Source organism: Oncorhynchus clarkii, chromosome 24 (assembly GCF_045791955.1).
Source record: "Oncorhynchus clarkii lewisi isolate Uvic-CL-2024 chromosome 24, UVic_Ocla_1.0, whole genome shotgun sequence".
Taxonomy (NCBI): domain Eukaryota; kingdom Metazoa; phylum Chordata; class Actinopteri; order Salmoniformes; family Salmonidae; genus Oncorhynchus; species Oncorhynchus clarkii.
The window spans coordinates 18,936,217-18,953,916 of record NC_092170.1 but is presented as its reverse complement, the minus strand read 5'-3'; the positions used below and the strand labels follow the sequence as shown (position 1 = coordinate 18,953,916).

Genomic DNA, 17,700 nt, shown 5'->3' with positions numbered 1-17,700 from the left:
GCTATCTATAGTTGGTTCTGGTTGGTCTGAGGGAGAGACAGAGAGCAGACCCAACAGAGACAGTATACAGCTGTGGAGATTTGTCAAGACCTTGTAAATGAAAACAAATACTTTGAGAAGACTGTCTGTGTAATCAGCAATTATTTGCATTGAGTTTCAAAAACAATTCCATGAAACGTTTTGTTATTAAGAATCATGAACAGAAGGACTGTGAAAACAGTCTACCAAGGAGTATAGCCGAGAGATGAGCTCTCTGGCGCATTGGCTGGTCTGAAAGTGATTGTTTAATTTGTGTGTTTAGGACTTGATACCATGTCAGTGACACCAGCATTGTCTTTGTGTGAAATTCAACTGAGACCTTAGTGTGTTTAGGCTGGGTTTTGCAAACCAGTCAGTTATATGAAGCTCAGAGAGAAAGAGACATGGGCAACATGACTGCTAGCATGTTGGAGTCGTGAGTGACTTAGAACAGACTGACAGAGTTGGGGATGCGAAATGGACTCTGAGAAACCCAAGCCCATGATGGAGCAGACTGGGTTGTAACAGCTGTAATGGGTTTAGCTGGGCCGGGGGAGTCCCACTTGGCCTCTGCATTGGCCTGGCTGGCTCAGCCTGTTGCTGAGGCTGTCATGGCAGATGTCACTGGCAAGAGAGCAGAGAATGATCAGCTATACACCATACAGTTCTCCCAAAGAAGACAGGCTGTGCTGGAGGGTTGGTGGTCTCCCGAGCACACAGGGGAGGTGTAACATAACAATCAATTATCAACTGAATTGTACCTCTATCAGTAGACCAATGGATTTTGATGTTTAATGTGGAGAAACAAGTCAGTTTTATGCATTCTATTTCTAAGGTGTGGTCCGATCAAAAACAGAGAAACTATTGTGGTGTTGCTTGGCAACTGTTTCCACAGTAACCCTTGCTCAGAAACATTCCACTGTGGTTTTCGAGGAGTGCCATGTATAGCAATGGGAAATTAAACTGATCACAAAAATGGCAACTAATGTAAAGAATGATTAAATATGGTCCAAAGTGATGGGCATGTTTCAATACATGAATGGACATATAATGAACATGCCTTTTTTATATGGTTACAGCTCACATGGAGGCTGTGCATGCAGCATGTACCCCTGACACCTGTGCAGGAAGTCACACACTTCAGTATAGGGAAACTTAACTCCTGGAGTGTTTTTTTTTTAGATAAAGAGACTGTGTGTCATGCCAAATCCCCTGCCATAACACATATGACTAGTATGACAGCCCCTTGAGATAAATGGCTCTTTAGTACTCAATCACAGGATAAACATACCTATTTGCACCTCTTCCTGCTGAGGAGTGCATGACAGAGACATAAGGACTTCATCTGTACACCTCTTATCAAAAGTGGGAACACCTTTACATGCATTGTGTTCCCTGACTGTTGACAGAAAAAAAGAATGGGACAAATGGCATGATGTTTCATTGTGGTCATTGGCAAGTGGTATTAGATCATTCTACAGAAGGAAGTTGGTGTCAAATACATTATGACATGTCTGTCTGAAGCAAGCCTAACATAGCCTCTGTATGTAAGAAAAAACTGACCTGAGGCACAATAGATGATACAGTCAGACACAAGGTGCCATCTAGTGGTATATTTACAAAGAAACAGGGACATTGAACATAGGGACATTGAACATAAGGCCAATGACTATTTGTCTGTCAATTTTGAATAAACAAACACTGATAATCAAAGTAAACACAAACCTTAGAGCAATTTACCACACCACAAATATTTATTAAAAACAACATTGTTCTCAGACACATTTTCCACCAACTTCAAGTACAAAATCTCTTACCTAAATAAGTCACAGGGGCGCTTTGATACGTTTGACCTGTCCCATCCTAATTAAGGTCACAGGGGAAACACTGACCAAAACTAAGGTTCCTACCCTGCCACAATAATACAAGTGTTATTCCAGTTAGTTTTTTGTTACAAAAGCATGTGGATGGTGTCAGAGAGACATACTTGAATAGCCTACTGGGCGGTGACATGAGGGAATATCAATATGAACTATTGAACAAATAGGTGGTCGGTCATATTGTTGGAAATTATGTGGTATACTTCAGCATTTCAGAAATACCAATTTAAAAAAGTCTGACCGAAAACAAAAACAGGTGGATTTTTTTTTATTCAAGTGTTTACATTATGATATTATATTACTTTCATGTCAGCTAAGATGATTCAGAATAAGCTGCACATTTGAGCTCCTCACAATGCAGACTTTGTGTCGACGTAACTTGTTTTTCCCTCTTAAATCCTAAAAGCTATTCTGACACATGTTCCAGAAGTCAATTTGACATCTAGATGTGATATCACTCACTTCAATTTGTAAAACAGTAAAAAATATATATATTAAAAATAAAGCCTTTAGTCCTTTACTCTTTCTTTTGAAACGGCCCCAGATGAAAGATTGCTTGCACTCTAGGACATTAATAACACCTGCGTACAAGAGCCAGCACATCATGCTAGAGAGAGCCATCCAGAGAAAAAACAAGAATGTTAATTTGCTACCTTTAATTATCTTCAACATCAACTGTATGAAAGCATGCAAAAATGACTTCTTTAGAATGGTACATATTTACATTGTAACAACCACATTTCAGCTCAATACATAGGTGTAATATTTGGAAAACACAGAGCTAATAGTACAAAAGGCATTCAGACCATTATGAGTAATATAGTACAGTACATCATGAACAGACAATGAAACCCTATGTTAACAGCAGACACAAACATCACGCAGATGGAATAAGACAAAAGTTAAAAACCTAATACATGGTTTGTACTGTAGTTATCACAAATATTTCTAAAAGACTGTAAGGGTGAGCTCTTTCATTTGGATCTCTCTTCAAATATATTACATTAATATTACATATTATATGAAGATACAGCAAAGAGTTTGCTTTGAACAGGTCTGTCCCCTAATTTAAACAGGTCTATCAGAAAAAAGGGTTTACCAGCAGCCCTCTGCAAGTGCACCATCATCTTCAGTAAGGTCCTCCAACTCTCCTTCTCCGTTTCCATCCAATTCTCCTTCTCTGCTTGATTTCCTGCGGGCAACACATGTTTTATTGTCCCCCATGATGAAATCGGGTCAAGGGGGACGACTATGGATCGGTCTCAGTACGTTTGCACATATGTTAGTCACACACAACATCTTCTGGCGAAACTTGGGTGAATGATGTGTCTTGCCATAGAGATTCGGCATTTACAAAATTACACAGATTGGCCCAAGGGAGGCGCTATTGTAATCAACTCAAATTCCAACATTTTAACAAGCATATCTCCTGTACCGTTTGAGCTACAGTCATGAGATTTTGTACATACAATGCCTTGCAAAAGTATTCAGATCCCTTTGGATTTCATCACGTTTTATTATGTTACAAAATGGGATAAAAAATATTTTTTAAAGAAATTAAATAACTATGTTATTAAATAACATGTTAGAAACACCTAGAAACACCTTTGGCATCGATTACGCCTGTGAGTCTTCTTCTGTAATTCTTTTTTTTTTCTTCTTTAAAAATATTTTTTATATTGCAGCTAGATTTCAGCTTCCATCAACGTAATTTTCAATGGAATGTATTTTTATTTTCATTATATTTCCCTTTATTATTTTCCCCTAACCCTACCACCCCTCCCCAAATTGGAGTAAACTAATGGACAACAACACTTAGGCTTCTACTTCCAGTTTATACATACTATATACATTTTACAGACACAATGTGTTTTACAATAGTTAACTCTTGTTTGTTTTTAATCCCATCCTTCAGCTACCATCAACCCCTCCCATCTATCTCTGAAGACCATCCAGTTCTATTAGACATATATTGTTAACTGTGCTGTTTCACAAAAGTCTGCACCTATATACTGTACATTTTATGGACTCAGTATACTTTACATTAGTTATCTTGTTGTTTTTAGTCCCAACCTTCACCTGAACTCAACCCCTCCCATCTATCTCATTTTCTATTTGCCATATATTTTTTCAACTGTGCTGTGTGTGACGTTTCACAAAAGTTCTGAACCTTTCTATTCTCATAGTTTCTACAGAATGTAAATTAAATATAAAAATGGTTGCAAAAAGTATTACTACAGCCAAATACATTTAAACTCAGTTTTTCACAATTCCTGAGATTTAATTTTAGTAACAATTCCCTGTCTTAGGTCAGTTAGGATCACCACTTTATTTTAAGAATGTGACATGTCAAAATAATAGCAAAGAGAAATAATTATTTTAACTTTTATTTCTTTCAACACTTCCCACTGGGTCAGAAGTTTACTTACACTCAATTAGTATTTGGTAGCATTGCCTTTAAATTGTTTAACTTGGGTCAAACATTTTGGGTAGTCTTCCACAAGCTTCCCACAATAAGTTGGGTGAATTTTGGCCCATTCCTCCTGACAGAGCTGGTGTAACTGAGTCAGGTTTGTAGGCCTCCTTGCTCGTACACGCTATTTCCGTTCTGCCCACAAATGTTCTATAGGGTTGAGGTCAGGGCTTTGTGAGGGCCACTCCAATACCTTGACTTTGTTGTCCTTAAGACATTTTGCCACAACTTTGGAAATATGCTTGGGGTCATTGTCCATTTGGAAGACCCATTTGCTACCAAGCTTTAACTTCCTGACTGATGTCTTGAGATGTTGCTTCAATATATCCACATCATTTTCCTATCTCATGATCCCAGTCCCTCCTGCAGCAAAGCAACCCCACAACATGATGCTGCCACCCCCGTAATTCACGGTTGGGATGGTGTTCTTCGGCTTACAAGCCTCCCCCTTTTTCTTCCAAACATAACAATGGCCATTATGGCCAAACAGTTCTATTTTTGTTTCATCAGACCAGAGGACATTTCTCCAAAGAGTACGATCTTTGTCCCCATGTGCAGTTGCAAACCGTAGTCTGGCTTTTTTTATTGCGGTTTTAGAGCAGTGGTTTCTTCCTTGCTGAGTGGCCTTTCAGGTTATGTCGATATAGGACTTGTTTTACTATGGATATAGATACTTTTGTACCTGTTTCCTCCAGCATCTTCACAAGGTCCTTTGCTGTTGTTCTGGGATCGATTTGCACTTTTCTCACCAAAGTACGTTCATCTCTAGGAGACAGGCAGAGCTGTCATTTTTTTGGGTCCTTAAATTAAATTGGTATACCTTTTTATTGATCACAATTTTCTTTAACCAATTTTAGACTTTAATGGAGGGCCGACAGTCAAGTTCCTTACTTTTTCCTTCTTTCACTGGCGTCTTCCATTTTTGCCGAAATGCTGCAATTAGTTGGTTGTAATTTGGGTCAGAGCAGACATTTCCATATGTTATTTTTAGCTGCATGTGTGACGTAACTCCATCAGTCCTATTTGTGATCTAATTTACAAAGATGCTACCTTATTTCTATTAGTATATTTGAGTTTAACCATATTATTTGTTGCAGTATTTGTTCTGTCTTTTCTGGTGGATTAAACAGAAATTGCAACCAACTTTCTATGGCTTGTTTTAAAAATAGTGATATTTTGGAGATTATTTAATTTTCAAATAACCAGAAATTAGATGTTGTAATCTGGAAAAGGGACATTCTTGAACATGGCGTGAGACATTCTTACTAATCTGCTAGAGAACCAGTTTGGATTTGAGTATAACTTTTGTATTACTTTTGTATTACTGAAGCCTTTAGTGAGAGGTCTAATGGTTTAATGGTTACCCCTGTATATAGCCTCGTTATTGTTATTTTATTGTGTTACTTTTTTTACTTTAGTTTATTTAGTCAATATTTTCTTAACTCTGATTTCTTAACTGCATTGTTGGTTAAGAGCTTGTAAAGTAACCATTTCACAGTAAGCTCTGTATTCATCGCATGTGCCAAATAAAAATTGATTTGATTTTAGTTTTATTTAATTTGCCCTTTTTCTTTTCAAAATTATTCAAGCTCTGCCAAGATGTTGGGGATCATGGCTAGATAGCAATTCAAGTCTTCCCATAGATTTTCAGGAACATTCACTGTCTTCTTGGTAACTCCAGTGTAGATTTGGCCTTGTGTAGTAGGTTATTGTCCTACTGAAATGTGAATTCCTCTTCCAGTCTCTGGTGTAAAGCAGACTGAAGCATGTTTTCCTCTAGGATTTGCTTGTGCTTAGCTCTAAACCGATTATTTTTGTCCTGAAAATCTCCCCAGCATTTGCTGATGTCATACCATGATGCAGCCACCACCATGCATAAACACAAGGCAGTGATGTGTTGTTTTGGATTTGATACCTTAATACCTTGTTAAAACCAAGATGTATGTTTTTGTCATTTAGGTCATTATTGTTGAGTACTATAACGGTATTGAGCCATCCTCAGTTTTCTACCATCTTAGACATTGAACTCTGTAGCTGTTTTAAAACCACCAATCGCATCGCCAATTTATTATTTAAGTGGGCAAGTCGGTTAAGTACAAATTCTTATGTACAATGACAGCCTTGGAATAGTGGGTTAACTGCCTTGTTCAAGGGTAGATTGACAGATTTTCAACTTGTCAGCGCAGGGATTCGATCCACCAACCATTCGGTTACTGACCCAATACTCTAACCACTAGGCTACCCGCCACCCGTACATCCCTGAGCAGTTTCATTCCTGTCCTAAAGCTCATTTCAGACGGACAACTGTATCTTTGATGTGTCTGTGTGGTTTAATATATAATCCACATCATAGTTATTAACTTGACCATAGTAAAAGAGATATTCTATGTATGTTGTTGTTACCCATCTACCAGTCACTGCCATTCTTTATGAGGCTTTCGAAAAGCTCCCTGGTCTTTAGAGTTTTGTCTGTGCATGAAATTCAATACTTAACTGAGGGACCTTACAGATGTTGTATATATGAGGAACAGAGGAAGGTTTAGTCATTCAAAAATCATGTCAACACGTATTATTTCACACAGAGTGAGTCCATGTAACTTATTATGTGATTTGTTAAGCAATATTTTACTCCTGAACTAATTTAGGCTTGCCTAAAAAAAGGGTCTGAAAACTTATGCAATGACTATATTTTAGTTATGTAATTTATACAGAATATATACTTTTTTGCCCCCTCTGACATTACAGAGTAGTTTGTGTAGATTGTTGACCAAAAATTACTATAAAATCCATTACTATTAAATTCATCCTCCACGTTGTAACACAACATGTGAAGAACTCAAAGGGGTCTGAATACTTTTGCAACTTGCAAAGCATCTCCTCATGAGCAACACGTGTCCCATAAGGACACGTGGTGGGGGGGGGGGGGGCTCTGCATCATTCGTGGGGGACAACTTGTTTATTGTTTCCTTGTTACTATGTGTTGTTAAAGGCAACTAGAAGGGGGAAGGGTCATGACAAGAAGAACTCTGCATTAAATGCCAATTACCAATCAGGTCCAATACACATCAACTCTCAGCAGCGCATAAAAAGACAGTACTGAGACCATAGAAATAGAATCACATAGAGTAGAATGATAGTGATCAAACCCCAGAAGAAAACCTGTTAGCACAAGACTGGCGTTGCGTCCCAATTCCAAATTGCAAAATATTCCCTATATAGTATGCACTACTTTTAACCAGGGCTCTTACCTCAATGAAGGATGAACCTCGGTTTCCAGTCGCCCCCAAGAGTCCCTGCAATGGGTAAGAGATAGACAAGAAAAGGACAATATCAGCAAATATGTGCTTGTTAAAGACTGCACGTCAATGGTAAATAAGCAATGTAATTATAAAGTTACATTACATGATGGAGATAGATACTGTAGAAAAAAAATCAGAACATTTATGATGGACTAATTAATATTTGCATATTTCGTTAAGGCACAATCTAATAAACCACTTAGCAATGTCATCAAAGCTGTTGTGTGCCCTGATGTAGTTGACTGAGCTGAACTGTAAGTGTGTGAGAAGAAGACAGCTGTGTGTGGCATCGGAGTCGTCATGCTCATAGAGGGCACAGGGGCATGTGCCCCCTCAGATTTGTCATTTTTTGTTGTTTTGTTTTGTTGTTTCTCTGTAATACTACTAGCCACTTTGACATTTTATGAAGTTGGCATTAGCTAACCCAGATAGGTTCCTAATCTCCCAACCTCGTAACTAGCTACCAAGAAGCCATTTCAGGCTATCAATCAAGTTAGTTGTACAACCATAGACGATGCGTCCAGCTTCCACTAAAGTAAATTGAATTGCCAAAATTATATAGCCTAATTAGCCTATTCCTGTCGAGACGTAAATACATGAAGTCGTTCAAAAGAGGCTACTACACCAGAAAGCATGATTTGGCCACAGAGGATCATTAGCTTCTTTAAAAAAAAATGAGCTGTCGATTTTAAATCACATTGCCTACAGTCGGAATTTGGGCAGCGCACGCGGCAAATGCCAAATATATGAGTGTTGAGTTGCAACTGTCAATGAAAAGTGGTGCCCAGCCAGTTACAGTGCCTTCGGAAAGTATTCAGACCCCTTGACTTTTTTGTTACGTTGCAGCTTTATTTTAAAATGGATGAAAAAAAAAAATCCTCTGCAATCTACAAAAAATACCCCATAACACCAAAGCAAAAACTGATTTTCCATTCTTTTGCACATTTATTAAAAATTAAACAAAAAACAGGTGCATCCTGTTTCTCTTGATCGGAGTTCACCTTTGGTAAATTCAATTGATTGGACAAGATTTGGATAGGCACACACCTGTCTACATAAGGTCCCACAGTTGACAGTGCATGTCAGAGCAAAAACCAAGCCATGAGGTCGAGGGAATTGTCCGTAGAGCTCCGAGACAGGATGGTGTTGAGGCACAGATCTGGGGAAGGGTACCAAAAAATGTCTGCAGCATTGAAGGTCCCCAAAAACACAGTGGCCTCCATAAGTCTGAAAAGGAAGATGTTTGGAACCATCAAGACACTTCCTATAGCTGGCTGCCCAGCCAAACTGAGCAGTCGGGGGAGAACGGCCTTGGTCAGGGAGGTAACCAAAAACCTGATGGCCACTCTGACAGAGCTCCAGAGTTTCTCTGTTGACATGGGAGAACTTTCCAGAAGGACACCCATCTCTGCAGCACTCCACCAATCAGGCCTTTATGATAGAGTGGCCAGACGGAAGCCACTCCTCAGTAAAAGGCACATGACAGCCCGCTTGGAGTTTGCCAAAATACACCTAAAGACTCTCAGACCATGAGCAACAAGATGCTCTGGTCTGATGAAACAAAGATTGAACTCTTTGTTCTGAATGCCAAGCAGCATGTCTGGAGGAAACCTGGCACCATCCCTACGGTGACGTATGGTGGTGGCAGCATCATGCTGTGGGAATGTTTTTCAACGGCAGGGACTTGGAGACTAGTCAAGATCGAAGGAAAGATGATCGGAGCAACGTATAGAGAGATCCTTGATGTAAACCTGCTCCAGAGTGCTCAGGACCTCAGACTGGGGTGAAGGCTCACCTTCCAACAGGACAACGACCCTAAGCACACAGCCAAGACAATGCAGGAATGGCTTCGGGATAAGTCTCTGAATGTTCTTGAGGGGCCCAGCCAGAGCCCGGACTTGAACCTGATCGAACATCTCTGGAGAGACCTGAAAATAGCTGTGCAGGGACACTCCCCAACCAGGCTGACAGAGCTTGAGAAGATCTGCAGAGACGAATGGGAGAAACTCCCCAAATACAGGTGTGCCAAGCTTTGTAGCGCCATACCTAAGAAGACTTGAAGCTGTCATCACTACCAAAGGTGCTTCAACAAAGTACTGAGTAAAGGGTTTCAATACTTATGTAAATGTAATATTTCCATTTTTTAAATATAAATTAGCAAAATATGGGGTATTGTGTGTAGATTGATAAGGAAAAATAAACTATTTAATCAATTTTAGAATAAGGCTGTAACTAAATTTAGAAAAATTCAAGGGGTCTGAATACTTTCTGAAGACACTGTATATTGCAATATTTCAAAATACAATTGCAGGAAAATTGTTTGGAAAGCAAATGGTTATTACTGTAAAGAGAAGACAAAGAAAATACTCTTGTCTTTTAGTTATCAAAATTATCAACTTAATTTAGCAAACAGTGTAGCCTATCTTATTGCTGCGAGTGGAGAGCATTGGCCATGTCCACAGTGAGTGTGTATATTCACACTTTATCATTGTTGGATCAGTGCCACTTGAAAGTTTGTTTTTGGACAATAATTTCTTCCCCCAGGTTAGATGAACGTCCTATTGTATTTGTGTCTCCTCTTCTCATAGCCATATTAGATGGATCAATGTCGTTTTTATTGATCTGTTTGTTCTTTTCAGTCATAAGAGACGGTAGCAGCAACATTATGTACACAATAAGTAAAAAATAAAAAATAAAAGTAAGTTACACAAAATGCTAAAAATCTAACAAAATACCCTCTAATTAAAGCTGACAGTCTGCACGTTAACCTCCTAGTCATTGTATAATTCCAAAACCAAAGTGCTGGAGTACAGAGTCAAAACAACAGAAAATGTGTCACTGTCTCAATACATTTGGAACTCACTATATGTCATGTTTCTCATTGTAGCTTCAGTCTTCTGCCATACACCTGTCCTTACAGTATTCTGTATATGTACGCTTCTTTTGTGTTAAGCCCATTTACAGTAGCCTATATATCTAACCGACTCTGTGTATTTCTGTCACTTTGTTTTGTTTTGTTTGTTTCCTAATCCCAAAATCGGCAGATAAAGAAAGCAGATAAGGAGGATTTATAGGGGACTTACGCAAGGAGACCTCCTGGAGCAGACATAGACCTCTCTGCCCTCCTGTTGTGACACTCAAAGGGGTTACTAAAAGACCTCTTCCTCAGCATGGACTTCACCAGGATCTAACGTGGGGAGAGTGAGTGTCAGAGGTCCATCCCAAAAGGCAACCTATTCTCTATAGTGCACTACTTTTGACCAGAGCCCTATAGACCCTGGTCAAAAGTAGTGCACTATATTGTGAAACGGGTGCCGTTTGGGAAACATATTCACTGTAGCAATCTGCCTTATGACAAAAATGTTCCCTGACCATGGGTATTGACCTGGAAAAACTCTGGGCCCTGGTGTAGGTCCCAAACTTTTTCCCTTGTTAAAACACGAAAACTCCTGGCCCTATTTGTGATAGATGGGTAAGTTAGTAAGTAAGTCTTGTCCGAGCCAGAACAAGAGCTGTATATCCCCTGCACAGGACACTAGTGAACTGACTCACCACAGCAGACAGACTGGGGATGAGTTTGATGGAGTTTTGGACCTCCTCCTCAGTCACCTCCACCACGGTGCAGTGTTCTTCCTCCAGGGGTAGAAGGTCAGTGCCATCCTCCGTCACCCACGGGTGCTCCTGGCAACAAACAGGAGGGGAAACACAATCGTCCCACAACACATATAAGACAGCTCTACCAGGACAGTAAAACATTCATTTGAAGTGTCATAGATGGTTTCATGAAGGATTTGCTTTTTATAGGCACTATTGAAGGTCTAGATCTGCCCCCTTTTACCTTGATTTCAGGAATGGTGATCCTTGAATCAGGATTTTTATCCAGCATCCTTATAATAAGCTCCTTCAACTCCTTGCATACTTCAGGCCTGTGGTACCAAAGAGTGACTGAGATGACCACCCACCAAATAGAATAGAACCATCTACAGTACAGTAACTACAGTAGCAGTGAATGGCTAGGAACGTTAAAACAATACTATTACTATGTTATTATCAAGTTATTACATGCTATAATGTGAAGTTCTACCCATATTTTAGAGTGGTGCATAGAGAGCAGACTAAATTGTTTTTGCATGGTAAATAGTGTCCCTGAGTGGAACTCACATGTTTGGGAACTCCACAGGCCTGTTCCTGATCTTATTGTGCAGGCCGATGATGTATTCATCGATGAAAGGGCACTGATATAGGAAGATAGTGAAGAAGAAAAGGCATTAAAATGCTTCTATAAAAGGATAGGCTACATGCATACACATGCTGTCTGTTTCCCACATAAACCATTACATGTATTTATTTTGTGGGATGCAACGGTTGATCAAAATATAGTTGTAGTCCTCAGCATAATAGTCACAGTAAATCCTTGGCAGAATACCGTACATTATGATAATAACAGAACCTACCTTCCCATAGACAAAGCAGTACAGGGTGACTCCCATGGCCCACACATCCAAGGCCTAACAAACATGAACATTGACCATTACTTTACAAAGAGAGCTTGCTGTATATTTTACAGTACAGTAAAATGTTGACGTTTGATACCAAGTCAATTTCTAAGTATTTTTCATACCAGTCAATGTAATACATTTTCATGGGGTAAATATTATTCTAGGATACAATCAAAGATGAGTGACCTGATTAGATAAATTAGCAATTAGTGTCTAACCTTGCCAGTAAAGCTCTGTTCATGATCAGTCATCATCTCTGGGGCCATGAAGGCTGGAGTCCCTGCTGAGCTGGACAGGAGAGCATCACTCCCCTCAAACTGGTTACTGACACCAAAGTCTGCAATCTTCACATGCCCATTGTCTCCCAGTAACAGGTTGGAAGGCTTGATGTCTCTGTGGATGATCTTCTGGTAGTGCACTGAGAAGGAGGAAGAGAGAATAGGACCAGGGAAAAAGGACAGGAAACACTGATTTAGTTCTCTTTTTTTTAGATCAACTTTTATAAGTATACAAACAGCATTGCCCATTTGATTTAGGTCTTGACATTCAGCTGTCAAAGCACCAACTGATCCTGTCTTTTCAGAAAGTATCTGACTAGTGACTTGCAAACCAATATCTTGCTAAAACATGAGCAGGGTTAGCAGTATGCTGCAGGTCTCTGAGCAGAATACTATTAGGCCATACGTCCCAAATGGCACTCTATTCCCTATTTAGTGCACTATTTTTGACCATGGCCCTTACGGTTCAGGTCAAAAGTAGTGCACTACTGTATATAGGGAACACGGTGCCATTTGAGACAAAATCCAGGTGGAGGACTTACAGTATTCAATCCCCAGGATGATGTCCCTGAAGTAAAAGCGGGCTTGTTCCTCTGTGAAGGGAGTGTCTGAGGGCACCTCCATCACTGGGCTAGGACCCAGGAAAAGCAACAGAGACAGAGAAAGGTAAGTAAGCATCACCACCATAATCTTCCAAACAGTGGTCTTCCTACCACTAACAATGCCTGAACCTCGTCATTGTTATCTTATGTCCCTTAACAATGGATACCTTATATTCACCAAATTTAGTAACTGGAGGAATTATATATAAATAACAAAATTCCTAATTTAAGTGTTATATACAGTATAATAATATAATAATAAGAATATAAGCCATTTAGCAGATGCTTTTATTCAAAGTGACTTACAGTCATGCGTAGTTATGTTTTACATATGGGTGGTCCCAAGAATCAAACCCACTACCCTGGCATTACAAGCGCCATGCTCTACCAACTGAGCTACAAAGGACCAGTGTTATAATGTAATGTAATACAGTATATTTCAGAAAGGAGTAAAACGTACCCTTTTGGCAGTAACTCAAAGGCTAGAAAATAAACAAACAGATAATTAAATGACTAGTCATATTAGTTTCTATGTAATAATCAAACTATAATATACAAACTATGGACCTAGTACAAGGAGATACAACAGAAAACATAGTTTACCATGTAACACCTTGTATCACCATTCAGTGCACTGACATGATGAATACATACTTACCCATGTGGAGATTGTCTTCAGCAGGATCATCAAGAACCTACAATTGGAAGGTGTAAATCTCTGAAATTAATAAAACTAAATGTAAATGAACTAAATGAACCTTTTAAATCTTCCACTTATGTATGTCAGTGTGTTCACCTCCACCAGATGGACAATGTTAAGGTGGTCTAGTTTCTTCAGGATGGCGATCTCCTGGTAGACTCTCTCCAGTGGCCCCAGGGGTTTGGGTGGCAGTCCCTGTTCTGTGCTGGCTCCTCGGGGAGGGGGGCGTCCTATAACCAACCGCCATTATATATAGTGGTGATCATCACCAGTTCATGTTCATACCAGTACCAAAGCACATACTAGACTTAAAAGGAATATTTTCACCTACGAGGAAATCCACACATCTTCATCAGCTTCTTTTTTGAAAAAACTTTCATTGCCTATGCAAGGAAAGACATGATCAGTTTGCTCCTATAGTATAATCGTCAAAAAGGCCAAAACAGAGAGTTGAGGAACTGTACATTTCTCTGCTCCCACAAAGGAGATGATAAAGAACGAAATGTGCAGAGAATCTTACATAGTATTGTTCATCATCTTCATTGTAAGCTAATCTCACCACACCATATGAGCCCTAGAATAGAAAAGAAGAAAGTCTGACAGAATCATTTTGATTTATTACACAAGAGTTCTTTATGAAATAATGTTTTCTCTTGTCAGACAAATTCAGCATCTATTCTAACTTTTCCTTTCTTACCTTTCCAATCTCATCCTTCAACTTGTATTGGTTGAGCTGGATACAATCCTAGGGAGAGACAAAGTGAAGGGTATTTGGTGGTGGGATAATGAACATTGACTACACATTATTTAGGCTCATGCCTATTTCTTTTGAGACTTCATGGATGGGTCCTAAATGGCACCCTATCCTCCATATACTGCGTCTCGAATGGCACCCTATTCCCCTATGGGCCCTTGTCAAAAGTAGTACACTATATAAGGAATAGGGTGCCATTCAGGACAGAACTCTGACCTCCATTTGGGACACAGGCCTGACCTCTGACCTGGGAATCTGAAATGGACACCCGCTTGGACTCGATGGTGGGCTGTCGAGCCTCTCGCGGCTGGGTTGATCGCTCCTGCAATGATAGCTTCCTGTCTGACAATGACAGCTTCCGGCGCGCTGGTGCAAGGGGCCTTCGGTGGCCGTTGGGAGGGGTCATCCGGTTGGATGCCACGTTCATGGCGGCCACCATGTCAGCCAGCTCTGCATTGTGCTCAGAGTCCAGCTCTGCCAGCTCTGTCAGTCCATCAGTGTCTTCACTCATGGTTATCCCTGACCCTGTTCCTTTCCCGGTTCAATCACAGAGAAAGGTCAGAGATGTCATAGGGGCCAGCTAATTAGATAATTAACATTAAATCGTACATTTTAACCGACATTCATTAGCGTTCTGTACTTGTTCATCAAGCTGCTTCTTGCTACAGAAATAGGAGATTCTGCCCTAGAGATTCCTCAGTCAAGGCTTACTTACTTAACCAAGATTCAACTGTAACATCTCCCCCATATGGGAGACTACACTCAACTGGCTTTCCAATTTTGAATATCGAAAATGTTTTCCAAATGCTATTTTGTAGAATTAAGGCATGCACATGAACTAGAAATAGCTTATTATTTAACAGGGTAAGTAAGCAAAAAAACAGTATGGCAATTGAATGAACTGTAATTGGCTTGTACCTTTCTACATGTACAATACAAAACTAAATGACTATGACTTTTCATGGAAATAATATGTCTAAATGCATCATAGATGACAACCACCTGAGCTCTGCTGCCTACCGATTCCTGTCAACACAAATAGCACTAACTGCAAATCCCTTCCAAATCCACCACTAAAACGTTCACATCCACACAAATCAGATTTTCTGCAAATGACATAAAGGAAGCATATTCATATTAAGGCTGTTTTACTTACACACAGCTTGAGGATCCTACATTGCTTCTCAGTGTGTATAAGCTGCAGGGTCTGTCCTGCTGATGTTTAAGTGAGGAAAACCCCTTTGTGTCTCAGGTCAGGACTTTCACTGCTGAGCCAAGGACTACAGGATTACTCCAGCCTTAACGATAAACCCTGGCCGTATTTAGCCTTGTTAAGGTTATTCTGAGGGTGGCAGTCAGTGTATACATTGATCAACTCCACCCCTGGGCCAAAGCATCGGGACATTAGGTCTGTGGGCCAAAGCATCGGGACATTAGGTCTGTGTCCCAAATGGCAATATTCCCTACATAGTGCATTACTTTTGACCAAATACCTATGGGCTCTGGTTAAAAGTAGTGTACTATATAGAGAATATGGTCCCATTTGGGACACATACTGGGAGTTACGGCCAGGAAACAGTTAAATCAGCCATAATGGAGACATGAGATTGCTGTTAGGAAAACCACTGGAAGGGAAGGATTGATGGTGGAACATCCTTCTAATCTGTATGTGATTTCTAGCTGAGTTGAGTGCACCAGGAAGTTCTTAAGCTTGCTGTTTACCTCAGAACAAATTGGCTCAAGTGTTACATAAAACCCCTGGAGAAAAGTTTCCAACACTGAACAGAGAATACCAATCAACCAACCAGAAATGGTTGAAGATAGTGTTTGTTTGGATGACTTCTAATACAAAACAATAAAATTGTATCAAACGATTTGAAATACATGATATGTATTAATTTGTGAATGTTCATCATTCATTTCATGTATTTTTGTATTTGTATGTATTATGGATCCCCATTAACTGCTGCCAACACATCAGCTACTCTTCCTGGGGTCCAGAAAAATTCAGGCAATTTTCAAACATTACAATACATTCACAGATTTCACAACACACTATGTGCCATCAGGCCCCTACTTCACCACTACCACATATCTACATTACTAAATCCATTTGCAGTTCTCCTTAAAAATAAAGGTCCCCCATTGAAAGTGTTTCAAATGGATAATACTAGTGTATTATGCTATATTTGGACTAGATAATGTTACACAAGATTTGAATGTTGTTATATAAATTCCACAAAATAAAATAACGTGTACAAAACAGTAGAAATTGCACTGTGGATATATTAGACATTAGAATTGCATTGGGGGCATACTTATATGCACTGTACAGCCTTACCTACCGGTCGTGGATCCATGAATTGGGGTATCAGCCTACTCAGTGATACCAACAGATTACAATTCTCTCCTCAATTCTGAGGAGTTTACACAAATATTAGCATCTTAGCACTTATTGCGGAACTTTGAAACCGGTGAGAAATTAACAACATGAAGCACACCAGTCAACCTGCTATATGTATATTATATCATATTGAGTAGGCTGATACCCCATTTCATGGACCCAAGATCCATAGGTAAGGCTGTGCATTGCAATATGATTGTTCAATATACGTGGAATAGGTTGACTGGTGAGCTTAATGTGCAATGTGAATGTCAATACGCACAATAGGCTTTCTTAGTGAGGTGATTTCCCACAGCTCAAGCTCCCTAATATCACCTGCTAGGCTAATATTTGTCTAAACTCTTCAGAATTGTAATCTGTGGGTGTCACTGAGTATGTTGATACCCCAATTCATGGACCCAAGATCCTTAAGTAAGGCTGTACAGTGCACATACTGTAAGTATGCCCCCAATGCAATTCTAATGACTGCCACCCTCAGCCACAGTGCGATTTCAACAGATTTTTACTTTTTTGTGCCAAATTAACTAATTATTGTCTTTTGTTGAATTTATATAACAACATTCCAACTAATGTTCACTCTAATTCATTTCAGGCACTGAGCAAATTTCAGGTCTGCTGAGAGCAAACTTCTGTGCAAATTCCAGTGCGTATTTACTGTGAACACTGACGCTCTACCCACTTTAAGTTACAGGTTTAACAGAGGTCATGTAGGCTACTGTGGCTATTTGATCATAATGTAGGCCTACCAGAGTGGCCTACCATCAAAAACAATGGAGAAAATGCATCCCATAAC

The 17,700-nt window shown here is 39.6% G+C and overlaps 1 protein-coding gene across 2 annotated transcripts; it reads right to left on the bottom strand.

Annotated features, from left to right (window-relative positions):
- Window positions 1–1,753: 1,753 nt before the first annotated feature.
- LOC139382429 (calcium/calmodulin-dependent protein kinase kinase 1-like) lies at window positions 1,754–15,747 on the bottom strand. 2 transcript variants are annotated; one of them, XM_071126474.1, is made up of 17 exons: window positions 15,660–15,735; window positions 14,751–15,034; window positions 14,447–14,494; window positions 14,270–14,323; window positions 14,081–14,132; window positions 13,846–13,979; window positions 13,708–13,744; window positions 13,510–13,531; window positions 12,990–13,078; window positions 12,388–12,587; window positions 12,125–12,178; window positions 11,832–11,905; window positions 11,509–11,596; window positions 11,223–11,351; window positions 10,754–10,857; window positions 7,620–7,664; window positions 1,754–3,090 (listed from the first exon to the last, which is right to left on the bottom strand). In XM_071126474.1, the coding sequence occupies exons 2-17, from the start codon at window positions 15,012–15,014 to the stop codon at window positions 2,994–2,996; spliced, it is 1,491 nt and encodes a 496-aa protein (XP_070982575.1). In that variant the 5' UTR covers window positions 15,015–15,034; window positions 15,660–15,735; the 3' UTR covers window positions 1,754–2,993. The 2 variants fall into 2 exon arrangements, with proteins under 2 accessions (XP_070982575.1, XP_070982576.1); XM_071126475.1 differs by having other exon boundaries at window positions 2,917–3,090; window positions 14,751–15,028; window positions 15,660–15,747.
- Window positions 15,748–17,700: the final 1,953 nt, after the last annotated feature.

Coding starts and splice junctions, on each gene's coding strand:
- LOC139382429 (XM_071126475.1), bottom strand. CDS start 15,014: ATGAGTGAAGACACTGATGGACTGACAGAGCTGGCAGAGCTGGACTCT. Junction 13,532..13,707: donor TGAAGACAATCTCCACATGG/GTAAGTATGTAT, acceptor TTTATTTTCTAG/CCTTTGAGTTACTGCCAAAA. Junction 11,352..11,508: donor TCACCATTCCTGAAATCAAG/GTAAAAGGGGGC, acceptor GTTTGTTGCCAG/GAGCACCCGTGGGTGACGGA.